The sequence below is a fragment of the Doryrhamphus excisus genome, chromosome 11 (assembly GCF_030265055.1).
Source record: "Doryrhamphus excisus isolate RoL2022-K1 chromosome 11, RoL_Dexc_1.0, whole genome shotgun sequence".
Lineage (NCBI taxonomy): Eukaryota > Metazoa > Chordata > Actinopteri > Syngnathiformes > Syngnathidae > Doryrhamphus > Doryrhamphus excisus.
In genome coordinates this window covers 10,540,490-10,568,035 of record NC_080476.1, presented here as the reverse complement: position 1 = coordinate 10,568,035, position 27,546 = coordinate 10,540,490, and the positions used below count along the sequence as shown (strand labels likewise).

The 27,546-nt window shown below is 39.2% G+C and overlaps 2 protein-coding genes across 4 annotated transcripts; both read right to left on the bottom strand.

Moving 5' to 3' along the window:
- Positions 1-62: 62 nt before the first annotated feature.
- slc8a2a (solute carrier family 8 member 2a) lies at positions 63-20,076 on the bottom strand. 3 transcript variants are annotated; one of them, XM_058087489.1, is made up of 14 exons: positions 19,933-20,076; positions 12,254-12,642; positions 12,009-12,146; positions 10,924-11,151; positions 10,567-10,845; positions 10,057-10,497; positions 8,881-9,242; positions 7,230-7,333; positions 6,443-6,460; positions 5,788-5,900; positions 4,198-4,221; positions 3,631-3,730; positions 1,920-2,186; positions 63-1,786 (listed from the first exon to the last, which is right to left on the bottom strand). In XM_058087489.1, exons 2-14 carry the CDS (start codon positions 12,587-12,589, stop codon positions 1,410-1,412), a joined length of 2,787 nt encoding a protein of 928 aa, XP_057943472.1. In that variant the 5' UTR covers positions 12,590-12,642; positions 19,933-20,076; the 3' UTR covers positions 63-1,409. The 3 variants fall into 3 exon arrangements, with proteins under 3 accessions (XP_057943472.1, XP_057943473.1, XP_057943474.1); XM_058087490.1 differs by lacking the exon at positions 4,198-4,221; XM_058087491.1 differs by lacking the exons at positions 4,198-4,221; positions 6,443-6,460.
- A 114-nt stretch (positions 20,077-20,190) lies between these two features.
- On the bottom strand, positions 20,191-25,979 carry nccrp1 (P1, F-box associated domain containing). Its single transcript, XM_058087492.1, has 6 exons — positions 25,729-25,979; positions 24,550-24,630; positions 24,363-24,459; positions 24,144-24,239; positions 21,749-21,887; positions 20,191-20,495 (listed from the first exon to the last, which is right to left on the bottom strand). The coding sequence occupies exons 1-6, from the start codon at positions 25,868-25,870 to the stop codon at positions 20,346-20,348; spliced, it is 705 nt and encodes a 234-aa protein (XP_057943475.1). The 5' UTR covers positions 25,871-25,979; the 3' UTR covers positions 20,191-20,345.
- Between the last annotated feature and the right edge of the window lie 1,567 nt (positions 25,980-27,546).

The window sequence follows — 27,546 nt, the reverse complement described above, 5'->3', positions numbered from 1 at the left end:
CACAGGAAAACCACATGGCAGTTTAAATATACATTGTGCAGATTCAAAGAAATGTACAGTCATCCCTCGCTGCATCGTGATTCTTCAAAAATGAATGAATAAATAATCACTCTTTCATGGTTGAATACGGCCTATTATTAGTTTTTTAATGCACATTTAAGCAAACTGGGCTGAATTAAGCACTTTCAAGCATAAACTGGTTAAATGAAGTAAAATACCACTACAAGGCAGAAAAAGCATTCTACCATAATTGTGAACGTAGCGCTGTATTCTACATTGGCCACTAGGTGCCAGTAATTGTTCGGTGAGACAGGTACTAGAGTCGCCACATTTACTGCGACACTGCACCTAAAAGCCATATTGTGTCTACAGCCATTTAAAGCCTTCAATTATGGTCGGGTCTGGAACCAATTCACTGCGATGAACGGGGGGTGACTGCATTGCCAGTGTAATTATTGATGCCCTCGTAGTGTTCAAGTAGTGCATTAATACGGTTGTTTCATTTGAACATGAAAACACAGTTGGTCGACAATAGCAGTAAATATGACAAAAAAAGGAACATCTAATTCTAATTCACAGAACTGGAGGTAACAATGACAGGAGTATTTCTTCCTGCTCTTCCATATCCTTTTACATTAGAACCTGTTTAAGTCGACAAATGATAAAGTTTCAGCACGTGTCAACATAGACAAAAAAAAATGATTTTTCGTGGAACTTTAGTTCTCAAATTTTATGTCGACAAAGTTAATTTGCTATCAGTGATGTGCAGTCAGGGGACACGAATGGAAAAAAAATAATAACGAGAACCTCAAATAAATCCACTGAAATACTGTATATAATATTGGATTTATGCATTGTCTGTATAATTCCAATCGTTTATAACATTTTCTTAAAGTAAAAAATAACTAAATTTGCACATGTGTAACCTGAAAGGTGCTTGTCACTGCTGTCCTTCTATAGAGAGAAAAAGGATATAGGGTACCAGTACTGAACTCTTTATGATAGATACATCAACTATGTATTTAGTGGTGCAAATACAGACGTGTCCCATTAAAAACAAATAAAATACATTGCAAAACAGATGCATGGCTTTAACAATTGCTTCAGTATAATTCCTAATAAGCAATTTCATTCATTAAGCATGATGAACAGCATCGACCCTTTTCAACATAAGATTTTCACCATTTTCTCGTCTTTTTAATAACACTGTGTGCTATTTAGCCCCCTGAATGAGCCGTACCATGACAATCAATTCCTCAGACTGGAATCCTGACCAAGTTTGTCTTTTGTCCCATGTGCAGCAGATTGTCAGGTGATGGTAGGTCTTCTCCAAACGAGTCAGAACATCAGTTCTTTTCAAGAGAATGCCATATATATTTGTGCAATGATTGTCCCCGACTAGACTTTTCTCAGAAGCCTTGAATATGGCAGTAGGCCTCCAAGCTAGAGAAAAGAATGTAAAGGAACCACAGTCCAAGCAAAATCAGTGACGTCAGGATTTTTGGGATCCGTGGCCCCCCCAGTTCGCCACCTATGGAAGGCCTCCGGCGTAGCATCAACACTCCCATTGTGAGGAAGGCAAATATGGTGAAGAGTGTGACAGAGAAAGCCAGTGAACCAGGGTCCACGTGGAAAACCTTACCTTTGGCTTCCCAATAAATGGCGGCCACAGACCAAGCTACACCAATTCCCAGGAACACATTAACTGCATTGCTTCCAGTCACATTCCCCACGGATGCATCTGCATATTGGTCCTGGGTTGCAGCCACTTTACTCGCAAAGGTATCTGGGGGAATAAACGTTATATTGTATATTCTGTGTGCCTTCAAACATCAGTCAAAATCATCAAAAAAAGGCCCGTACCAAGATGGACTGTTCTGAAAAAACCTATAGGAACAAACAGTATGGCAAACACTTACCAGGAAGTGAAGTCCCCAGGGCCACAAACACCACTGCCGTTACAGTGTCTCTTAGCCCGACTGTGCAGCCGAAATGGGAAGCAAGGTCTCCAATAATGGCTGTTAAGAAGCCGATGACGGAAATCGACACTATGAAGCATGCCCACCCATTCCAGTAATGAGTTGGAGGGACACAAGCGAACACAACTTTCCAAAAAATGCACAAAATGTGCATAAAATAGTCAAAGCAGTTTGGCATTGGCTGCTCTTCTCCCTCGTCTCGATCGCCTGTTTGAAGAAGAAACACAGGTCATGTCATCCTGCGCAAGATACGAACATCAAGTAGTCCCTGCATGTCAATGTTGCAGCCTAAACTATGGTAATGGTTTTATTTCATTTGAACATGCATCGGATTACAATTGAATGCATCACATAATCAGTTCACAGTTCCACATGTCCAAAAGGAGTAGGAAGAAGCAAAGCTTATTAAATCCTACCCCTCCATCTGGTACTTTTACAATCAGTAACTGTTACATTTGTTCACTTCCTGCTTTCCTAATATAGTTTAAGTTTAATTTTTTTTTTCTTTTGGGGTTTTTTGTGTTATTTTTGTCACGTACCAAAGTACGATGTGATATGACTATACAGTGACATAATGGGTACCATAGTAAATGTCAATATAGTGATATATATATATATATATATATATATATATATATATATATAGCACATCATGACTGGTTCAAGACTCTTCAACCTTGTATTTAGCAAACATCAACTGCTTGTATTGTTTCTTGAATTGGCTCATCGTTGTGCATTGTTTGAGGTCCTTACTCAATCCATTCCATAGTTTGATTCCACATACTGAAATGCTATGGCTTTTTAACGTAGTCCTAGCATATAAGTGTTTCAAATGAACTTCTTCCCTGAGATCATATTTCTCCTCTCTTGTAGAGAAGTATTGGATGACATTTTTAGGTAATTGGTTATTTTTAGTCTTATGCATTATTTTAGCTGTTTGAAGATTAACTAATCAGCAAGTATTTGTGATTTTAGAAATAAGGAGTTAGTATGTTCTCTGTAGGCGGCATTATGAATTATCCTTACTGGCCTTTTTTGCAGTACATTTAGCTAGTGAAGATTGCTTTTATAGTTATTACCCCATATTTCCACACAATAAGTAAGATATGGTAGAACCAGATAGCAATAAAGAGTGTGGAGTGATTTCTGATTGAGAACAAATTTTGCTTTGTTCAATTTTGAAATATTTCTGGCCACCTTATGTTGTGTATTCGTAATATGAGGTTTCCAGCTCATATTTTCATCTATTGTGATTCCCAGAAATGTATTTTCCTTCACACTTTCAAATGTCTACACCGTCTATTTGTATTTGACACATTTAGAAACTAGACACTAGATGGCAGTAAATGCTGAAGCTTTTCAGCGCTGCTCAGTGACAAATTTGACTGGCGAAATTAACCAAAATGTGCACTGGATAAAGTTGTGAGGCCACGGATTGGTTGAATTTGTAATCATGGTTCATAGAAGAACACTTCAGAAGAGCCCAATGTCTGGGTCATTGTCCTGTTAGAGGACCCAAGACCAAAGCTTTCTGACACTGGCCAGCACATCCGCTGCCAGAAAGCTCTGATAGCCTTGAGGTTTCATTGTACCCTGCACGGATTAAACACGGATACAACAAATCATCCACGCAACATAAGCGAGTCTTCACCTGCATTGACTGTCACTGCTTCGATGAACTGCTCCCTCCATGTATGGGAGCCAATCACCACAGCCAGGCTTGTGTCCTTCAGGAGTTTATCCACAGTGCTCTGTCACATTCAACAGACACCAGATGAAAGATGAAGATCATGATAGATATTCCACTGTGCGATGAACATTATACAATATTGGGCAAATTCACTGTGTACGTTGATTTGCTTCTTTTTCACAGAGATTACACAACACTGTAACAATCATCATCATCATCATCATCATGTACGTATAATGCAGGCAAGTCAACGAGTGTTTGGAATGAGTCGCTCCACCATCATTTCACACTTGCACACACTTGATGATACAAACAGTAACATCATGTTAACTTTTAGGTCTAGAAAGGAACGCAAGGCATGTTTTCACTGTGTAAAATTAGCTCTAGTCTTAGCATATCCTGACATGCAGGTTGCGCATGAACAGGAAAAGTTAATACTGTAGATAATATAGTGTTCACTGTTGATGTACAATGAGAAAATGAGACAGGAATTGTTCCAAAACACACAGCATGCGGCTGAAACTGTACCTGATCGAGCACTCCATTGGCAGTCTGTGTGAGAAGGTGTCATGTTGTTAATGAAATCAAAACATACAAAGTTGAGGTGGAACGGTATTTGGATAAGTAATTGGATTTTTGGTTAATTGTGCGACAGGAAATGTTTACAGACTCGTGCATTAAACAAAGTGCAGTTCAGCATTTGGCTGCCAAGGGGAAGCCAGAGCTTGAAAACCCTCTTTTGTTTGTTTTCGTATACTCAGCCTTCGTAAACGGACGAAGACAAGTGGATAACTATTAATATAAAAATAAAAGAATACACTCTTAACTATTGCACTTTCATGTCAATTAGAGGTGTCCAAAGTGCGGCCCATGGGCCATTTTCAACCTATAACCTCTACAACCTCTGCATATTGTAAAAACAAACTAAATGAAGGGACTGTCCAAATACACAATGTGGCATAGAAAATGGATGGGTGGAACTCTAAAAATACATTTTGTGTTAATATTTTTGGCTGTCTGGAACAGATTAATTGAATTTACATGATTTCTTATGGGAAAAATGTATTCGGTTAACATACGTTTTGGTTAGAGTCGGACCTTCTCGAACGAGTTGATGATGCTAACCGAGGTTCTAGTTTATTCATTCATTCATTCATTCATTTTCTACTACTTATCCGCAGGGGTGTTGTAGCCTATCCCAGCTGTCTTCGGGCAAGACAGGACTACATCCTGGACTGGTGGCCAGCCAATCACAGGGCACATATAGACAAACAACCATTCACACTCACATTCATACCTATGGACAATTTCTCCTAGCTGTGAGGTCTGCGCACTAACCACTCGACCGCCGTGCACCCCAGCAATAAAATTATTTCTCATATTTAAAAAATGTAATAAAAATATGTAAACTAATAGAAATCAAAATGCATCCAAATTAATAGTAATTTTTAAAATTATTATATATATAATGTCAGTGTTTTTTGTACATTTATTTTTTGGCAATATTCATTCATTCATTTTCTACCGCTTATCCTCACGAGAGTCGCGGGGGGTGCTGGAGCCTATCCCAGCTGTCTTTTGGGCGAGAGGTGGGGTACACCCTGGACTGGTCGCCAGCCAATCACAGGGCACATATAGACAAACAACCATTCACACTCACATTCATATCTATGGACAATTTGGAGTCGCCAATTAACCTAGCATGTTTTTGGAATGTGGGAGGAAACCGGAGTACCCGGAGAAAACCCACGCATGCACGGGGAGAACATGCAAACTCCACACAGAGATGGCCGAGGGTGGGATTGAACCCTGGTCTCCTAGCAGTGAGGTCTGCGCGCTAACCACTCGACGGCCGTGCAGCCCGGTTCTAGTTTATATTATTTCATTTTCTTCGCTTACTGTACCCAAAATGACGTGAAATGTGAGTACCATTACACCCATAACGGATTATCATACAATGTCTTTATGAGCGTTTAATTCCACACAATGAACTCTTCAATCAAACAATTATTATGCCCAGATAGATCCATTATTTTTCAACACATGAAATGTCCGATGACTGCTGTAACCGTGCGCGTTGGTGTATTGCAAAGGTCATTCTTTCAGTCAACCACACACCTTAAACTCACAGGACTCCTGGATAATGATCTCTATCCTGCTGTGCTCTCCTAGAATGGGCTTGCCCATTTCAGAGATCCTCCTGGCCTCTTCCTCCTCAGGGGTGGGACAGCCTGTTGAGGATGAAACGTAGGTGTGTTCAGGCGGTCATGTATTTGGGCAAATGGTAAAAAAAACAACACAATGTAAACATCACACACACACAGCTGCATTAGCATGCTCTGCTATACTAAGCTTTTTAGAACGCACAGAAAAGGAAAATAAATAAGTGTTCATCTTTCTTGTGAAAGATGGGCAAAATCTCTAACAAGAAAACCAAAAATCACACGTACACATTAAAGGCCGCTGCGTATAGCATATTCATATTTCTAAAACAGAAATTTTACAGGAAGTGATTGTGAATGTATTTACACCCATTTCAGGTACAGTTATTAGGAGTGTGCAAGGGAGAGCAGCTAAAATTCATATTCTGCAACTGAGAGACCGACGTCTTTGGAGTATCAAATTCACTTTGTTATACTGTGCTTTAAGTGGGAACGTCAATTAAATATTCATGGACACATTATGGACAATTTCTGAAGTAATACTATGACATATGTTTGAAATGCTGTACACTGCACCCTTAAAACACAAATTCAAAACAACTGTGTCTTACCCTGATTAAGCAGTAATGCTGCGAAGACATAGATAAGAATTAAATAAGCATATTCCCATAGGCATTCATGCCCCTAAGTTTGACAACCAACAAAACAAAACATCATGGTGTCGTCACCAGTCAACCACAGGGTACATTTAGACACAACCACTCATACCCATGGACAATTCTAAGACAATAAGCCCAACGTACATGTCCTCAGGGATGTGGGAGGAAGCTGCAGTAATGACAACCTCGAATAATAACAATTAAGAAAACAACTCAATTGCATACGTGGCCATTAAGTTATTATTATAGTGTATTTTCCCACAGAAAATTCATTTAGTACAGTAACAATGGCATAATTGTTAACAGTGATTAATCATGATTAATTAGTTAAAAAATTGAATTAATCTGATTAAAATGTTTTGTCATTTGACAGCCTTAGTGATTATGCACTGATTATCACTATATTGACAGTTAGTATGGTACCCATTATGTCAAAATAAATTAAAAAAAATAAAGAATTAATAAAATAAAAACAATAAAAACTTAAATTATATTAGAAAGGCAGGAAGTGAACAAATGTATCAGTTACTGATTGTAAAAGTACCAGATGGAGGGGTAGGATTTAATAAGCTTTGCGTCTTCCTACTCCTTTTGGACATGTGGAACTGTGAACTGATTATGTGATGCATTCAATTGTAATCTGATGCATGTTCAAATGAAATTAAACCATTACCATTACCATACATGAGAAAATATAGACTTCTGAATATGAAAAGTTATTAAAATGGTTTCCACATACCAGAGAGTCCTCGTTTCAGCCATTTAGGCTCCTCAAGCACAATGAAGAACCGTTCTTGTTTTTCATACTCCTCCACATTTATAATGTGAACTTGTAATGTCTGACTGGAAGGGTGCAAGAAGACACAAACATACTATATTTTATTCCCACAAAATATCAATCGGGAAGCTAATGTGATAAAAATGCATTTGCTGTTGTAAAATAATAGAAAGATTCTAAATTAGTCCACTGTGTTCAAATCCTAATATAATAATAGAGCATTATTTGTAAAAAAACAAACAAACATTGAACTAATTTTACTGACATAAAACCCTGATGAGACAGGACATACATACAGGAAAACGTTCTCCCATTCTGTGTGGAAGTGGTACTTTTTGGCTTCTTATTTTGCCCGTCTCTAAAGCTCCGTTTGAAACCTTTTCTTAAGTTTACATTAAACAAATTGAAGGCTAACTAGTTCGCTCGCTAGCATCTATGCCATCACATCCAGCGTGCATTTTGGCCAATTGAAAGCCTGCAAAAGCTGCTGCAGCCGACTTATATCTGTTTATCAATATAGTTATTAAACGTCCTCACTATTGCAGATTTATACTACAAGACAACAAACAAACAAAAAAAAATCATCAGATTCTATTGGCGGTCCTCATTACATAACTGCTTCATTACTAAATGTATAATTAGTCTGCAGGCAAATGCAGTTTCTATAACCTGCAAATTTAATGGGAAAATGATCAGTCAGTTTACATGGGGTAAACTTCCTGCACCCGATAACACCAGAGGACAGGATTACAGGATTACCTCACAACTTGATACCCATCAAATTGTGAGGTAATAGACAAGTTCCCCTCTGACTGGGCAGGGTGAATGACAAACTCATTCAGCGAAGACTAAATTGACCCTTTGTCTGAAGCACTAATGGGAAATGTAAAGTGCATAGAGGAGGACTGAGGATGCGTGATAATCAATACAAAGTCCTTTTCACAGTAATGTAAACAGAAACTGGACCGATCATACTAATTCAGAGTGCCACACAATCTACAGTATTGATTTTATTTACACCTCTGAAAATACACAATGCAGTATTGCGGTATATACACAGGTGGTCCTCGGTTTACAGTGTAGCGCACCAAAGAAAAGGAAAGCCATCACCATGGAAGTAAATTGAGCCACTTAAGTGTATACTGTATGCATGTACTACAGTTGCTACCCAACCGTTTTATAATAGAAAACAGCATGGGGGCTGTTTGGCGGGGTGGCCCCCCCCTAACACTGTATGAACAAAAATCATAACCGTGATTATGGCGGATTGGAGACTAGGGCTGCTTCAATCATTTACCCAATTAACGGGCCAAGTATTTTGGTAAGAAGTTATATATATATACATATATATACTATTTGCAGCTGTGTACGTTTATCAGGTCACATGTTTATTGCACAGTTATTGCACAGTTATTATACAGGATCTTTGGAAAAGTTTTTGTTATGAAGTCTGACCGAAATACCAAACCGCAAACTGTTGGTGTTTGGTCTGTCTCGGGATTAACCGACTAAAAACAAGCTTTAGATTAATCGACTGAGAAAAATATTGACAATTCATGATGCATGATGATGCCTTCACACTTTTTTACCATCTATTCTCTCAAAGCCTCACCTGGTCTGTTCATTGGTAAATTCCAGCTCGCCTCTGGTCTCCTCGTAGTCCACTCCAGCTTTAGCACTGCCGTCCTCTGTGTGATACGGTACAGAAACGGTACCCCTGGAACCTGAGTTCCTCACCACCGTCACCGTCAGCGTGCCTGTACTCTCACTCACCCGCAGAACCCCCTGACCAAAGGTGAAGATGCCAGCATGGTCATCGTCCAAGATAGTGACAGTGGCAACCAGCGGCTCCACCAGCCTGCCCTTGGGGGAACCTCCTGTCCCGTCATCGCCACCCTCTTCTAACCTCAGATTCTGAAGACGCACAAAGAAATGCTCGTCCTCTTCGAAAATGTCGTCATCCAAAATGTTCACCTGGAAAGTGACAAGAAATGTCATTTTTTTGGATGAATCCACAAAGCAAAATATGATTTGTATGAAAAATGGAAACACACTGGAATGGCAGTCGACATAAAATATAATTTATATAACTTAATTTTGCACGCTGGTTGCATGGTTAGCGGTTCAATTCCACCCTCAGCCATCTCTGTGTTTGAATGTTCTCCATTCAAACTTTCCAAAAACATGCTAGGTTAATTGGCGACTCCAAATTGTCCATAGGTATGAATGTGAGTGTGAATTGTTGTTTGTCTATTAGTGCCGTGTGATTGGCTGGTCACCAGTCCAGGGTGTATACCCCGCCTCTCACCCAAAGACAGCTGGGATAGGCTCCAGCACCCCGCGCAACCCTCGTGAGGATAAGCGGTAGAAAATGAATGAATGAATGAATGAATGAATATTGCCAGAAAATAAATGTACAAAAAACACTGACATTATATATAATAATTTTAAAAATTACTTAAAATATTAATTTGGATGTATTTTGATTTCTATTAGTTTACATATTTTTCTTACATTTTTTAAATATGAGAATTAATTTTATTACTCGGCTGCACAGCGGTCGAGTGGTTAGTGCGCAGACCTCACAGCTGGGAGAAATTGTCCATAGGTATGAATGTGAGTGTGAATGGTTGTTTGTCTATATGTGCCCTGTGATTGGCTGGCCACCAGTCCAGGATGTAGTCCTGTCTTGCCCGAAGACAGCTGGGATAGGCTCCAGCACCCCCGCGGATAAGTGGTAGAAAATGAATAAATGAATGAATGAATAACTTAATTTCACTTTGCTCACCTTGATCTCTTTCCGAGTATCCCCTGGCTTAAATGTCAGGGTGCCTTCACTAAATTCATAGTCAGCTCCGGCATTGGCAGAACCGTTTTCCGTGCAGTAATCCACATAGAAAGTGTTCTGGCCGGTCCCCCCATCAAGGACCACCCAGAGGCTCAACGTTCCACAGTTCTCTGTGCACTGATACTGGCCACTCTCAAAGCAAATGTGAGAGCATGTAAGTTTGTCGTCTTCCTGACCTGCAGCACCAGCACGCCGTGAGTGTTCGGCGGCGTGTTTCCTCAGTAAGTTTCCAGCACCGATTAACAAACGAGTGGCCTGGATGCGGTAAAACGCTCGACTTTTCTTCTGCTGAACCAACGCAGAATAATTGGCCATTTCAATAAGCTGGTCAATGTTTTTGTCTGGGTGTTTATCCTTCAGGTCTTTCAGGATACGGACCACCTGCAGGGTAACAATCAAGATTATCAACAAGATAACGTATGATAATGTAAACATATGTTTTTTCATTACCTCATCCTTGTTCTGGTCAATGTCACTTCCTGTTTGTACAGAAACTGTCACACTTGAGGGCTTTGCAGTGCACAAAATGCCATCCGAGGTCTTTCCATCCATGATAACGTCACTAAATTTGGGTTCAAGGTCGCCCTCCATTTCCACAACAATACCGTGTCGTTTATCAGCACGGTAACGTTTATGCATATATTTGTAGAAAAGCAAGCGGCGGTCGGCAATCCACGCCAGTAAAACGCACACTGGGAAGTAAAGCAGCGTCACCATGGCTTCCCACACCTGAAAATAAAACGCAAAGTCAGCTTTAAATGACGTAAAAACTAGATTCGTGAATGATGAACAATGAATGAAACGTACCTCTACGATCCCAGGTGATATCACAGCAAGTATGAGGTACAGCCAAATGTAGGCAAAGATACTCCAGAAAGATGTAATAAAAAATACTCGCAGGTGCTTGATCTTACGAGACTCTCCATCGGGGATCACCCACACGCATAAACTGATAATTACAAACATATTGAAGGCGGCACTGCCCACAATGGTACCCGGGCCCAGATCCCCTGCTGCAAAGTTATGGCCGCACACCTGTCAAGTAAAAGTGACATAAATGACTTAAAACCAGGACACAATAGTCACGTTTACATGGACCCAAATATTCCAATTCCATTTTGGTTATTTGCTTAAACGGAAAGAATGTAACCTTTGTATACACCTCATTCCGAAAGAAAAGTGCCAATCCGAATTAATATATAATCGGATTCCCAGGGGTGGAATATTCCTTTCCCCAATCCGATTGAGGTATCGGAAAGTTGTCAGACTGCGTTCTTCTCTGTGGTGTTTTTCTTCTTCTGTTGTTTATTGGCGGTTGGCAAGCAGCTTTCGTGTGCATTAGCGCCATCTGTGGAACAGAATCTAAACCCTTCTATACGCCATTCCCAAGTCCAGTTTTATTAAAAAGGAAAATACATATCTATATAAAACATGTGCTGAACTTAATTATAAAATATTAGCAAGATTGAACTTTATCTTTTCCTGTTCCCGGGTGCGTTCTTTCAGCAAATGCTGAGATATGACGTAACACGCAGCTCGAGACGTTCTTCGATTTTAAAAAAATGGAGGCGAGCAATCGGTACTGGACTGCTGCGGAAAGTTTGTTTTTGATTCAAACTAAATTTCAAGACTGGACGAACAAAAAACTGGCAATACGGAGTTATTCTAACAAGTGAAAGAAAAACTGGAGGAAGTCGGTATCACGTGATGTTGGTGTTTACGCTTTACTGCGCATGCCCCATTGACTATTCTGGTTGATTATAGCGGCGCATGTAGACACGCGATTGGAATATTCCTTTTCCATGGATACCATTGCTTTCGGAAAGGTCATTCGGAAAGAGAAAAACTCCTCATGTAAACGTGACTAATGTGTCTCCGATAGATTCATATACCTCAATGACGGAAAGCAGGATTTCAGGAGCAGAAGAGCCCAGTGCCATGAGCGTGAGGTTGGAGACAGTTTCGTTCCAGATTCGGACTGAGGTTACTGTTGTCTCTCCGCTGGGTTGGGTGATGGTCACCTCTTTAACCTGTAAGACAGATTGGAAGGGTTTAGTTCTTTTGGAATAGGCAGGTGCATTGAAATATGTCACATGATACAAATATGCTAAAAATATTCTGGAACAGTCAAACTTACCTGAGAGGTAATGACTTCGATCGATGCCATAAAGCGGTCTGCAATGATGGACACACCCAGGAAGATGTACATAAGACACAGGAAGTATATGACAGCCCTCCCTGCTCGCTCCCCAAGAGGCGGATCCAGAGGCAACCACACAGGCAACAGTATGCCCGGTTTACACACGACATTCCCCGCACAAGTCCGCTTGCCCGTGCCTGTGGCGTTACCAGTGGGCTCGGTATGCTGAGGGCCAGATGTTCGTTCAACAACAGCGGGCCTGGCGGAGGTACAAGGGTTGGACAGGAGGAGGACCAAGAGGAGGAGGGGGATGTGACAGGGAAGAGGTCCCATATCTGTTGGAGGTCTGGGGGGTTGGTTGGGAGCCGCTGGGTCAGAAGATTTTGCTGGAGAAAGACAAAGAATATTTATGAATGTACACCATTAGATTAGCTGGTTTAGCAATACAGTAGATCCTTTGCTTTTCACAGGGGTTGCTTTCTGGGTCCACCAGAAAACAGAGTATGGTGCATTTAAGGAACAAATTGCAAAATCGAGGGATGTCCGATAATTATCAGCCCAATATCATCAGTTGATATCGGTATCAGATTTTTTCCCAATGTCGGACATCTCACGCAAAATCTTCCTAAAAAGCAGTACATATTATTCCACTGTATTTGTCAGGTATACCCTTTGAGTATTAAGTTGCTGCATGATGAGTTTAGTGTCTTTAGTAAGATGACACCTGTTAGGGATGTCCGATAATTATCAGCCCAATATTATCAGTTGATATCGGTATCAGATTTTTTCCCTAATCATGAAAAACGCTATTTAAAAAATGTGTTCATGTTACACAAATCGGTATAAAAAATTCGACAATATCGGTTTTGTGCAAAAAAGCTAACAGCGGACATCCCACGCAAAATCTTCCTAAAAAGCAGTACATATTATTCCACTGTATTTGTCAGGTATACCCTTTGAGTGTTAAGTTGCTGCATGATGAGTTTAGTGTCCTTAGTAAGATGACACCTGTTAGGGATGTCCGATAATTATCAGCCCAATATCATCAGTTAATATCGGTATCAGATTTTTTCCCAATCATGAAAACCGCTATTTTAAAAATGTGTTCATGTTACACATATCGGTATCAAAAATTCGACAATATCGGTTTTCTTCCAAAAACTAATATCGGACATCCCACGCAAAATCGTCCTATAAAGCAGTACATATTATTCCACTGTATTTGTCAGGTATACCCTTTGAGTGTTAAGTTGCTGCATGATGAGTTTAGTGTCCTTAGTAAGATGACACCTGTTATGTTTTATAATAATATAATGACCTCCTGTGATAGCTTGTGATTGGCGATTCTGTGAACCGCACAGTACTTAAACAATGAAGGAGAGGATATGTCACATTAGCCGCATTGTTGTATAAGAAAAGAAAGTGGAAAAAGTGTGTCCTCATGATGGTCACTGGTCAGCTGGAGCCTATCCCAGCTGACTGAATTAATGTTTGTTGCTATCCTATTGCTTTTTTTTTGCTACCATAGCCACCAACACAAAGGCTTGGTATTATTTTAAAGTAAATTGATCTGTCTGAGTCATCTTCACCACATATCCCAATGACATGCGAGAAACTAAAACCTGACTAATAAGCCGTGCAACTCCTGCGGTTATGTCTCTTTGGCACCTACGGTATCACCGAATCCACCTAGATAAGAGTGACAGAGCCAATTTTACTTTGCAGCTAGTTTTTTGTTTTTTTTACATGCAGCTTTGTACCGTTGTCTCTGATGTATGATATGATATGCAACAATTACCAACTTTAGAAGGAAATTTACAAGAAATTTGAAATTGTTGGAAAAAAACAATATTGAAAAACAGCTGTAATTTTGCGAGAATAAAGTCAAAATATTACAAAATAAATTGTACTCTATTGAGGAAAAAAGCTGCAATTTTACGAGAATAAAGTCTGAATATTATGAGGAAAAACAATGTTATTTTAGTAGCATAGAGTTGAAAAAAAGTTGTAATATTTGGAAAATTTGTTTAAGGGAAAAAGGTAAAATATTATGGAAATAAACTTTTAAAATGTATTATTAAAAAAGTCATAGCATTACATAAAGACAATTTACAAGGATTATTTAAGAAGAAAGTTGAAACATATGGAAAATTAAAATCCAAAACGGCAAAAATGGGTAATTTGACACAACTGCAGCCCGCATAGTGGACATGTGGTTTCTGTGATATTTCTGTGTCAATGTGGAATACAGCCTTCCAAGCACAGTCGGTGAAATACGTCCAAGTTTAACAGTCGGTTTACATCTCAGGTGTGAGCCTAATGGACTATTAGAACGCTCCCGGTCCTTCTATCTACCTCCCGCAGGTGACACCGCACGGCATTGTGCATTGTGACTTGAAACAGATACTGGAGTGCTGCATCTTTGATGCAGACTAAACTATGCCCGATCATTATACAGTTGTGATTCAGAAACACAGCCCACAGAGCTTCTGCATCACATTTCACTTTCCTAGCACCGCTATGGTTACCACCACCTCAGACTGAGGACCACCTTACATCAGGATTTGCTTTAGATAAATGTTCCAAACACAGCAGCTACAAATCGTCTTAAAAGGTACAGTCTTAAGCGTAACACCAATGGATGGAAAACTTTTCTTGTGGAACATTGTGAGAATGAAGCGGAGCCATTGATGATAGTAAATGAGAAGCCACTGCTGCAAGAGCTGGATGCATTAATGATTGATGCATTCACCTAAATATAGCAGGGTATCTCTTTCATCATTGTCAGACAATAACAACTCTGTTAGCTTAACATTTAAAAAGGACACCTTACTCTATGTGGGCAATAAACTCGCCAAATAAGGATATTGGATTAATATAAATTGCATGATCCGTCATACAAACATCCTTTTCATACGGCTACAAAACAGAACAATCATCTCTACACGGGAGTTGAGATTTCAAAGGACGCTGGCTGTGGAGTGTCAGCTGGGGACATCTTGTCTCCCCTTACTGCGTCTGACATGGTTAATACCTGTCAGCACTGATTTGTGATTAGCTGGTATTATGTTATAGCAGTGCTTCTCAAATAATGTTTTTTTTCGGATCAGTCTTTGATATTTTGTAGAACCTGTTGGACTTGGACTGAACATTTCCGGTGAAGTTATACGACCTATCTGGCAATGTTAAAGAATCCTTTAAAAAAAAAAAATATTGGATCCAGACAGTGATCTGGATCACCCACAAAATTTTATCAAATCTTCCATATCCCATTTCCAAAAATTCCTGAAACTTTCATCCAAATACAAGTGTAAAGGTGACTATAGGGTTGTTTCCTGTCTATAAGGCTCTAATAATGTTTAAAAAGTATTTACAAAGTCATAAGCAGGGTTTTCTACACAAATATTAATTCATTCATTCATTTATTTTCTATCGCTTATCCTCACGAGAGTCGTGGGGGTGCTGGAGCCTATCGCAACTGTCTTCGGGCAAGAGGCGGGGTACACCCTGGGCTGGTCACCAGCCAATCATAGAGCACATACACAAACAACCATTCACACTCACATTCATACCTATGGACAATTTCTCCTAGCTGTGAGGTCTGCGCGCTAACCACTCGACCGCTGTGCAGCCCAGTAATAAAATTATTTTTCATATTTAAAAAATGTAATAAAAATATGTAAACTAATAGAAATCAAAACACATCCAAATTCATATTTTATGTAATTTTAAAAATTATTATATATATAATGTCAGTGTTTTTTGTACATTTATTTTTTGGCAATATTCATTCATTCATTCATTTTCTACCGCTTATCCTCACAAGGGTCGCCAGGGGTGCTGGAGCCTATCCCAGCTGTCTTCTTTGGGAGAGGCGGGGTACACCCTGGACTGGTGGCCAGCCAATCACAGGGCACATATAGACAAACAACCATTCACACTCCCATTCATACCTATGGACAATTTGGAGTCGCCAATTAACCTAGCATGTTTTTGGAATGTGGGAGGAAACCGGAGTACCCGGAGAAAACCCACGCATGCATTGGGAGAACATGCAAACTCCACACAGAGATAGCCTAGGGTGGGATTGAACTCCGATTCAATCCCAGCTGTGAGGTCTGCACGCTAACCACTCGAACACCTTGCAGCCTACACAAATATTCCATTCATTAATACCGAATCCTACTTCTCTGAAATTGATTTCTAATGGTTGGGTCTGGAACCAATTAACAGCGATAAACGAGGAACTAAGACTGACTCAACTGTGTCTCAGAGCCAGCCAATCAGGTACAAAGTACATAGTCATGTGGCACGATGCTGAAAAAACAGTCATTTGTTAAAAAGTTATCTGGTTGTTTTCTCTGTTTAACAGAACTTTCCATGGAGGACAATCACTGCAAATATTTAAGCGAGCTGAAAGTTTAGTTATGTTAGTCAATGGATACAAGACAGTGACAGAATACCAAGAGGATGCAGTGATTTGACGTGAAACAACAGGAACCACACACAACTTCTCTTGGTTCTATATGACTACATGTCTACTGTTATAACACTATTTAAAATACACTCAAAATAGTACAAATGTACGTCAATTCAGTGTATGAATTACACAGATTGTTTCATTGTTTTTTAAAGCAGGAAAAAACAACCTTAAGCTGTGCATAGTGTTTCTGCCACGTCAGAACTGATATCACTCTGGATAGAAGCAATGCAAGCCCGACTGATCACAAGGCTTAGTTTACAGCACGGCAGACAATACCACACTGTACACGTACTCGGGTTCACTGATCTACTGCGTTAGAAAGTGGGTTAGACTCCATGGTTATTACTTTGAAGGAGAAAACTTAACGTAATGTAAGCCAACATTATGTTCAGTGGTCAATCAAAGTTTGATCTGCGGAAGTCGGCTGTGGACGACGCTGTTCAGATTTTTGCAAAGATCACGTGACAATATCATGGAGTGTATTTCACTTTATGCAATACACATACTTTGTCTACAGAATACTCAAGTCACAAGCAAAAGACCGTTTTCGAGATTCGTCCTGCACCACTATAGCCTTAGACAGGCTCATTGCCGGTATATATGATACACAGAGGGGATTTAAGCTTTACCATTAATAATGCACTGTGAAACAACAACAGTGGCTTGAGGGTAAAGGGAGACCAACAACTTTTTGCGGGTAAACAATACATTGGTTTTTCTTGTCTCTCATCCCTACCACTCAGCTATGAGATCAACTGGAAGACATCTTCATAGAAGACGGACTGACTGAGGGACACGAAGTGGACAGAAAGGGTTTATTTGACAAGGAACTGACAGCCAGGAGACAGCAGCTCCAGTGGTTTCTATTACATGATATCCTCTGTCTGTGCATTGGCAACCCTGTCACCTTAGAAGCACCATCACTCTCCACTTTAGCTTGAACCTAGCACACTCAAGCCAAACACAAGACACCATTTTGGATGGAACGCCATTGTCCATGAAGATGGAACTATGAATGCTGCACTTCAGCCAATAAGGAACTTTATCCATTCTTGTTGCACTTGCAAGAAACCTTGCAAACTGGGGGTGACCAAAGAGGCACCTGAACACACAATAGTCTCGTGGAAGCTATGACAACAAAACAGACAACCACAAACATTGACTTGCTCCTGCTCATGTGATGCAATCAAAGAGAAACTAGTAACTACTGGACTAAAACGTTACCTTTTAATAGTGAAACTGTGAATAAAAGCGTCATCCCGTTGCTCCAAACAATGCAATAATATTTATGAATGAATTAAATTTACAAAAGAAACAAGAGTATGGGGAGTACTATAATTGATACACCCATAAAAAGGCTATTTTCAACACACCAAACCCTACAGCTAGCTTAATTTTGATGTTCCCCCACTGATTTCAGATCAACATTTGCAATAAACATGACTATATTGTATAGAAATGATCTGGATTAGGAGTCAGTCCACAACTCCACAACCTGTCAAGATAAATTTTTGCTGGTTGCTGCAAATTATCGTCGTTATTCGATATTATCAGCAACATTTTTGAGACCGTTTTTTTCATGAAGTCACATTTGAACCACCAGATGGTACTCAAGTATGGTGTACTTGGGCGAGACACTAGTTTGGCACAGAAGTATGCATATTTTTGCATGTAGTCAGCGACACCGTCTGTGAGCGCGCACCATTTTGAACTGTTTTGTTTATATCTGCCGACCAAACAAATTGACTGTCGGGACGAAGTGCTCTTAAAGTACGATAGAGGTTAATATGAAGAGTTTCCCCAGGGAGAGTTAGGTCAACTCCACCGTTTTACTGGGGGGAAACGTGAGAGAAACGTGAGGTGTAGTATTGCTCTTTGTCCTGTGGCAGCTGAAATGGCACGAGTATCATTGGCAGCATACAATGCCGTAGCGTTGGTTTACTTGAGCTGTCACTGAGGTGGGTTGCGTTTCAGGGGAGGTAGCGGCAAGCTTTAGAGGTTGACTTTTTAGGATTTTAGCCTCAGAAGTTCAGTAAATGCCTAATTCAAGATGAATGCCTTCACCTAAATGATAGTACACGAATAAGATTAAATATATTAAAATGAACTTGAACATTGCAAAGGCCCCTCTCTGAAACTGAACAGGAAGTCAGTGTTCACATTTTACTGCTGTGTATCTGAGATAATTTATCGACATTGCTTAAAAATATATATTGTTCATAATTATGTCGCTATAGTGGAATAGTGTTTAGAAGACATTGTGTAAACATGACATGACTTACTGTCTTGGGCCAATTTTGACGGAGTGGTAGTTAGTTTTGTTTTTTTCCCCATGTAGAGGTGGAATAGCATCCTTTTTCAAAATGAGTTTACACCGTACTTAACCGTACTAAGCCGAATACTTTTTGGAAAGGTATTCTTTTGAATATGATGACCGCATCAGTGAAATAATCAATGCGAAGGACACAGAGCTCCAGGTGGGCGTCCATCTGCTTCTCGTGCACTGCACTCGCTTCGTCCGTTGTTGTCTTAAACCTATGTCTTTTGGAAAAGAAAACCATCTTAACAGTATCACTTGAATACTGTGAACATCCAGCAGCAACACGACCTTTTGGCCTACAGTACTACAGTATATGTTGAACCAAACCAAGTTGAAACAAACAATGTACATCATAATTATACACAATATATAATGTATAATGAATGATGTAAGTTACCTTTTAACAATTATACCATTTTTTTTCACACATAAACTAATATATGTACTAAAGAAAAGCCTGATATAAAGGCAACAGTTGTATTGACACTGTGGTTGTAGTTTCCTGGGCGCTTTGTATCTGCGTCCACTTATTTAGTATTAAGTGCAAGACAAATAGATGAATTTCATGACAGTAATAACAAAAATAAACTATCGATTTACCATTTCAAGCAAGCACATGAATAAATATGTTTCTACAATGTGGATACAGCTTTCAATTAGATAAGATTGTGATAAGGTAGGCTCTATGTACAGAGTCAATTCGGTACATTGTTACTATGGAAACAAAAATTTAACTCGTTTTAAATTTGTACTTTCACTTCGAGAGGATTCTTTCACTGGATACAATTAATAACTTGGGTCAATGTCGGCCTAGCATCACAAAATGTTTTAGCCTTTAACCTACGCGGAAGATCCATCTTCACGGTGTCTTACCTTCCGGTTTAGCGCAGAGCCCCAGGTAACGATTACATTTTTTTCTAAAATGACGCCGTTTTTCCTTCTCCTCGTCTTCACTGACTCATTCACTCGCCGTGTCAACTTTTACCGGTGTTTTTTTCACTTCGGTTTTCATCTGTGATGCTTGGAGTCCACGCGGCAGGTCACGTGATGCATTCACTGTTTCCTCCCCCAGTCGTTCAACTCTGATTCACGCATGCAGCCAACAGGATTGTTGGTTTAATAATGGTTTTTATTCACAAAACCGTTCATTGGGGGTGCTTGATATTTTGATTGATATTTCCTCTAAAATAGAGACATAATTGAACTAAATTAAACCATTATTATAAAAATTATATATAATAATGATAATTTGCATGAAGACTTTTCACTAGAGGTGGCATTGGCATTCAATTTGAGCTAGTTTTGGTTGGTTTAACCATCACCGAGCTGCCCGTGAACATTGTGGGGTAGAAGCCCATCAGGAACTGGTTCTTCAGTCTGTGCAAGAAGTGGATGTACCTCACCCCGGGTCCATAACCAGAGAACACATGCGACACCTACAGGTCAGAACAGAAAAGTGCAATGAAAATCACATGTGGCAAAAACAAGTACATACGTATGTTATAGTTCATGCTGAAAAGTCCAGGTTTAATTTTATATTTGTATCATATTCATGTCACAGCTCATATTTGTGTATTGCATATTTCTTCACTGAGACACCCCTCGATTGTTTTCTTTTTGTTGTGGTGCTTTGCTGAGGGCAAACTAAATAATGAGCTGCAGTTTTTGTATTAATTTGCAAAAATACAGGCTGCACGCTGTTCTTTATTTTGGCTTTTGCTCTTTCTTTAACTTCTACTGTTGTTTCTTCAAGCTTTTGTAATGGTAATGGTAATGGTAATGGTTTTATTTCATTTGAACATGCATCACATTACAATTTAGTGCATCACATAATCAGTTCACAGTTCCACATGTCCAAAAATTGGTTATTTTTAGCCGTATGCATTATTTTAACTGTTTGAAGATTAACGATATCAGCAAGTTTAAGTATTTGTGATTTTAGAAATAAGAAGTTAGTATGTACTTCATTATTAATTATCCTTACTGACATTTTTTTGCATTGCATTGTATTTTGTGTTTTTTGTTTAATTGGATTTTCTGGGGGCTGCACGGTGAACGAGTGGTTAGCGCGCAGACCTCACAGCTAGGAGACACAAGGTCACTAGGTTAATTGGCGACTCCTAATTGTCCATAGGTATGAATGTGAGTGTGAATGGTTGTTTGTCTATATGTGCCCTGTGATTGGCTGGCCACCAGTCCAAGGTGTACCCCGCCTCTTGCCCGAAGACAGCTGGGATAGGCTCCAGCATCCCCTGTGACCCTCGTGAGGATAAGCGATAGAAAATGAATGAATGAATGAATATTGCCAAAAAAATGTACAAAAAAAACTGACATTATATATATAATAATTTAAAAAAAACTTAAAATATGAATTTGAATGTATTTTGATTTCTATTAGTTTACATATTTTTATTACATTTTAATATTTAAATATGAAAAATAATTTCAGCTCCAGCACCCCCGCGACCCGCGGTAGAAAATGAATGAATGAATGAATGGATTTTTTTGGATATGCCATGGGACCACAAAAATAAAGCTGCAGGCCACAATTGGCCTCCAGGCCGTACTTTGGCCACCCTGGCTGATGTAGTGAAGACAGGAGAGCAATTCTAAGTATCTCTGTAAAATAATATATTATTTCCCGCAGTGATATTTTTGGCAGCACGCCTGCATGAAGACCAGCGCTCACCTCCTTCCAGGTGTGTGAATAGGTGCTGATGTCCTCAGTGGGGTTGACGGAGTGCTCTGCGATCACACTGCTTTTATCTGCGCCTAATAACTTCACATGCAGTTGGTAGATGGACTGGTGCAGCTGACTCTCCTCATACCTAATGAAGTAAGAGGGGAAGGCTAATTGAGTTTCAATCAGACAAAATATGACTGAACTAGTGTGAGTACACAGTCCAAGAACATAGTAAATGCATTATACACACTTACAATTTTTTAAGATAAAAGCGCAGCAGAAATAGTTTCCTGTAACAATAAGGCGCACTCAACAAAATAACTGTGAACACGAAGTCGAACCTATGGAAGCCCATTTCTGTCACTAAAATAAAATTATTCCAATGCTGAGTCAAAATAATGAGCTAGAAAGTCCAAATTATGAGATAGAAAGTTGAAATAACAAGATAAAAAGTCAAAATTATGAGATAAAAAGTCGAAATTTTGAGATAAAGTCGACATTATGAAATAAAAAAATATAATAATGAGACAAAAGTCAAAATAATGAGATAGCTTTTTAGAAGATTGACAGCAGCAGCTCTTCTCTCCTATTCAGACAAGGATTGTGAGTACATTAAGCAGTACTTTAAGTGTGGCTTTACAAGTGATGAAATACTTCATTTGCTGGTGAATTCACGTGGAATTGTACTAAGCAAACGCACACTGAAATGAATTTTGAGGCATCGAAATAATAAAAAGAGATGCGGCTGTTCACAACTGTCTCGCCATTTTGCCAAGTGACAAGAGGACTGTGAAAAAAGGCGGCACCTGCGGCACATGCGCAGTTGGTATCTCATAATTTCGACTTTCTATCTCGTAATTTCGACCTTTTATCTTGCAATTTCGACTTTTTATCTCATTATTTAGACTTACCATTGGGATAAAAAAAATTTCAGTGGCGGAAACGGACTTCCATACCAGCTGTTTACTGTCGTTAGACTAAAAAGACGCTCTGACATGTCAACGTCAACAAGTCTGCGCTGTAAATGAATACAATTCAATGCACTTACTTTCATAAAGCTCCATTCTACAAACAAATGTAAGTTAATTCCTCTCGTTTATACATTTACACATATACTAATATACATGGAAAATTGTTAGGCACCAAAACCAATTACAATCTCATTGTTTTTGTTGCCTAACTGTTTCAACCAATCATAAACATTCTTCTAGTTCTTCTTTGGATTGATTGGCTCGCAGCTTCACAGTAATTCTTGCGGCCATTGGCTCTCGGAACTCAACAAAAAGTCACGAGTCGCGACGATGTTCACTGGAAATACTCAACATATATCGGGGTAAAAGTAGCAGTTTTCTTTTGAAAATGTCATCAAGTAAAAGTAAAAGTCGTCCCGAACAGAAATTGTAAAGTATTATAAGTACGATACATATCATAGCAGGTCTGAACATGTCAACACATACATACGTATACTGTAGCTCAAATGATTGCATCGTTTCAGTCTTATGGCTCCACCTAGTGGCCGTGTACCTCAAACGTTTAAAACAGTGCTGTAATGTCTGTTGTAAGCTTGTTGTGATTTATTTAATACTTTTTTTTATCATTATATAGCAGTATACTCTTCTTTCAGTGTGTTGAATCTTTGCTAATTTATGTTGCCTTCCTTTTCTCATTGAAGTAAATGAAAGGGTTATATAAATGCTGTAAACAGGTGCTTCTATAAACCTGTGGCGTCATTAGGCCTATTTTAGGGGGGATTCAACCCCCCCCAAAAAATGTTTGTAAGCCCCCTAAATAATTTCATATTTTTTATAGAAACATTTTTTATTGATTTTTTTTTTACAATTTTTTTTTAAAAGCAGGCTAATAAGCAAGCCAATAAGCAGACTAATACTACCCTACTACTACTACTATTAGTAGTAATAATCAGAAGAAGAATTATGAAAGTAATAATAATAGGCTAATTAATAATATAATAATGATTATTATATAATTGATCACTGTCCACTGGACAGAATGGTTGCAGAGCTTGAGCAGCGGTTTTGCAGTGTAGATTGTGTGTACTTTTTAATGGTGGCCTAAAAATATTGAGTATCTCTACTAAATCTGAACAAAAGTGGGAAAGTTCTAAGTTCGAAAGTCCCGGTTCTTGTTTGTCATTTGTTTTTTTGATTTTTTTTAATGTGTACTACATTCATTCATATCTCTGTGCATCTCCAGGGGGCTAAGACCCTCCTGTACTCAGAACCTAGTGACGGCCCCTGCTACGAACTATTAGTTTTATGGTGTGTGTGTGTCTAATATGTATAGACTTTGACACCGACGTGCAGCCATGCACTGTGCCAGATTGCTAATTGCGTAATAACGTATGGCTGATTGTGTGCGCTTGAGGCCATTGTTCCCCTACCAGTCTTGGATCACTATTTCTGGTTGGAAATCATCCAGCAGCTCTTCCCAAAGCCCCTCTGCCTTCAGGTCCACAGTCTGCTCCAGGGAAAACCAGCTAAGAAAGAGAAAATATTTCACTCATTCATTATTACCGTGACTCTAACCTGAGCCCAGAGGAGCGCTGTTTAAGTAAAATGCAGTGGAACATTCAAACACGCTATCCCACCATGATACCTACCTGTACTCAGGCAAGGCACAGATCACAACCCCTTCTGGGATACCACTGGTGTCGTAGGGGAGGACTTCTATGTTTGTGGTCCAGCCACTGAAGTCACCTATGGATTAAACTTGAGAAAATTAAACGCATCCTACACAAACACACACACACACACACTCGTCAACAGCTAATTCCTCCATTTTCTTACCTTCCGGTTGAAAACGGGGTGGACCACGCACAGGAGCATCAGGAATCTCAGGTTCAGGGGGAGGGGTATCTTTACTTAAACCTATGTGAGGTTGAGGACAAAGGGTAAAAACACCACAACGATGGCTCATTCACTGCAAACATGAAAGTCTAACAATGTGTCTTTCACAAGGTTGATTAGTGTGTCAATCACTATGTTTACACGCAAGCAGCCTTTTCAAACACACCAGCCCTGCTCACATGTTTTCATACGTGAGATATGTGAACCTCTACACAGCCAATTACTTTACAGCACTGACAAACTGCATAAATCAGCAAACTAACTGATGGACATTCGAAAATACATAGTTAAAAGACATTAGACGATATTTAGCAATTCATTTTTTAAGGAAGTAAAACGACAAATATATTTTTTTACTCATATAATTATGGATCTGGTATATAAAAAGGTCGCTTCTGTACTTTCCGGTGTTAATGAACGCACCTTTGGCATGAGTGTTGATTGGTGAATAACCAGGAAGTGTCGGTGTCGCTAGCATAAACACGGTTGTTAGTATCGATTGTTGGCATTCTAAGGTTTGCAATTAAACTTAAAAAGCACGTCAGTGTCTCTGTCGCGACGTTACAATATCATCTGAAGCAGCACTGTGTATTCTGGAGCAATATTATGGCAATGAAAATACATTATTCAACGAAAGATGACTATTATGCTAACGATTTTGACTGATATTCGGGATGCCATGAATGCAACTTGATGGTGAGGGTCGATTGGTGGATCATCAGAAAGTTGTGGTTGATTGTTGGGGTGTTTAGTTCGGCACTTAAGCTTGAAAAAAAACGCCAATATCTCTGTCGGAACGCCGTAATTTCATTTAGATCAGGGCTGGATGTTAATATTTAATCTTATGCGAAAGACTTTGCTTGAATTCGGAATTCCGGTGATAATGAATGCACCTTGTCGTGAGTGTTGATTGGTGGATAACCAGGAAGTGGTGGCTATAGCCAGGAAGTGTGGTTATTGTGTGTGTAAGATGTTGGCAATAACACAAAAAAGCTTCGCAACAATACAAATTGGCTTATTACTGCATATTTGAGTGTTAACTGTATTACAACGAAAGAGATTCTAACTTCCCATTAGTGACAAGTGAGCAAAAGGGTAAAAAAAATAAAAAAAGAGTACCGTGAGGTGCAGGATTCTTCAGCAGATTTCTGCCGAATGGTTTAGCTTCATACGCAGACTTCCAATCCAGGCTGTCGGGCATAGCTGTGCCAGCCAAGCCCCACTCATCTTCACATCTCTTCTTCCACTCCGAGGCGGACATCGTACGGTTGAAAGTGTGTGCAGTGTTTCAGCCAGGAAGTTGATGAAGACATTTATGACTGCAGGTCTAGTACGACACACCCTGTTGTGTTGCAATAACTGTGTCATTTACCGGGGATGGGCTGGTCGATACATATGTCGACATTATTGATACCAGCTACTATGGGCTCGAAATGAGATGGATATTTTTTTGTTATCTTGTTATTGTCACACATTTCTGTGTTTTTTATTGTTATTGATATGTGGCTTAGTCACAAAAAGAGTGCTGACATGTTATAGTTCAATGAGGTAGATTCTGTCGGGGGGGGGGAATGCAAAAAATTACATAATGCAGTCATATTTTACTCAACATACTGAAATTCTCAAATATTTTTAGGTTTGTGAGACTAATGTCCGATTCAAATCCTGTTTTTATTGTTATTGATATGTGACTTAGTCACAAAAAGAGTCCTGACATGTTATAGTTCAATGAGGCAGATTCTGTCGTAGGAAAAAAAAAATGCTAAAAATGACATAATGCGGTCATATTTTACTCAACATACTCACTGAAATTCTCAAATATTTTTAGGTTGTGAGACTAATGTCCGATTCAAATCTCGAGTCCAAGTCCTGTTGCAAACTTTTGATTATTTTGTCAAGTCAAAAAGTCATAAAAACTGCAAACATTTCATAAATTTACAAGAAAATAGACGTAAATTTACTAGAATAAAGTCATGAATTTACAAGAATAAAAGTAATACATTTTGCAAAATAAAATTGTACATTTACGAGAAAAAAAAGTCGTATAACCTTTGCCGAAGGCAAAATGTTACGACGGAATATTAAAATTATCGCAGACATCGGGAATAATGTCGTAAATGTACAACTTTTTCACAGAGTATTAGAGCCACATTTTTTTTTTAAATCTGTAATTTTCAGGAAAAAAGTAATACATTTTATGGAAATAAACTGGTAAATTTATATTTAAAGAAAGTAATACATTTACAAAAATTTAAATAATTATTTGCCAAATGCAAGACATTATGATGGAGTACTAAAATAATTAGAGATTTCGGGAATTTCTCAAAAATTTCTCAAATTTAGGAAAAGGTTGGAAATTTTGTTTTCAGAATCTCTGAGTTTTTTTTTTTTTTTCCCCAATGCGGCCCTGATATTCCGTCCTAGGAAAGGAACTGAAACTCACCTCCGAGGTTCCAGTCGTTCTTTCATCCAACGTTCTACTGTATGCGTGTTCCTGTTGCACTATGACCTTTCATTTGACAGTAAAGGAGTTCAAACCGTGTCCCTTTGTTCCAGCTGTGATGCTAGCATAGCACAGCTCATGCATTTGATGCATGAATTAACTCTTGCACACCGACTGATTACGCTCTCTGGCATGTGACGTGCAAAAACCCACGATCAATGCTGTTTACTCAGCGACACATCGCTTACAAAAAAATACCACAATACCGCCTATCGATGTTGCTGTTTAAGACTTGAAATTGCATGATGTGCAGTGCAGAAAATGATGGATCCCACCCCAGCTAAAATGACTCCATCCATTAATAGAGGTATCCATGGTTACATCAGGAGCCATGTTAAAGGGTGTGTGAGCGCGGGTCGCTATTCTCAAGCAGTCGATCCCCTTTACCCCTCCCCGTTCATCATGTGAATGCATCGCTCTGCCACCTCAAGGTT

Coding starts and splice junctions, on each gene's coding strand:
- slc8a2a (XM_058087489.1), bottom strand. CDS start 12,589: ATGGGACCTCTTCCCTGTCACATCCCCCTCCTCCTCTTGGTCCTCCTC. Junction 9,243..10,056: donor ATACTCGGAAAGAGATCAAG/GTGAGCAAAGTG, acceptor GTCACTTTCCAG/GTGAACATTTTGGATGACGA. Junction 4,222..5,787: donor AGGAGTCCTGTGAGTTTAAG/GTGTGTGGTTGA, acceptor CTTCTCACACAG/ACTGCCAATGGAGTGCTCGA.
- nccrp1 (XM_058087492.1), bottom strand. CDS start 25,870: ATGTCCGCCTCGGAGTGGAAGAAGAGATGTGAAGATGAGTGGGGCTTG. Junction 24,240..24,362: donor TGTGCCTTGCCTGAGTACAG/GTAGGTATCATG, acceptor TCTCTTTCTTAG/CTGGTTTTCCCTGGAGCAGA. Junction 20,496..21,748: donor ATTCACACACCTGGAAGGAG/GTGAGCGCTGGT, acceptor TCTGACCTGTAG/GTGTCGCATGTGTTCTCTGG.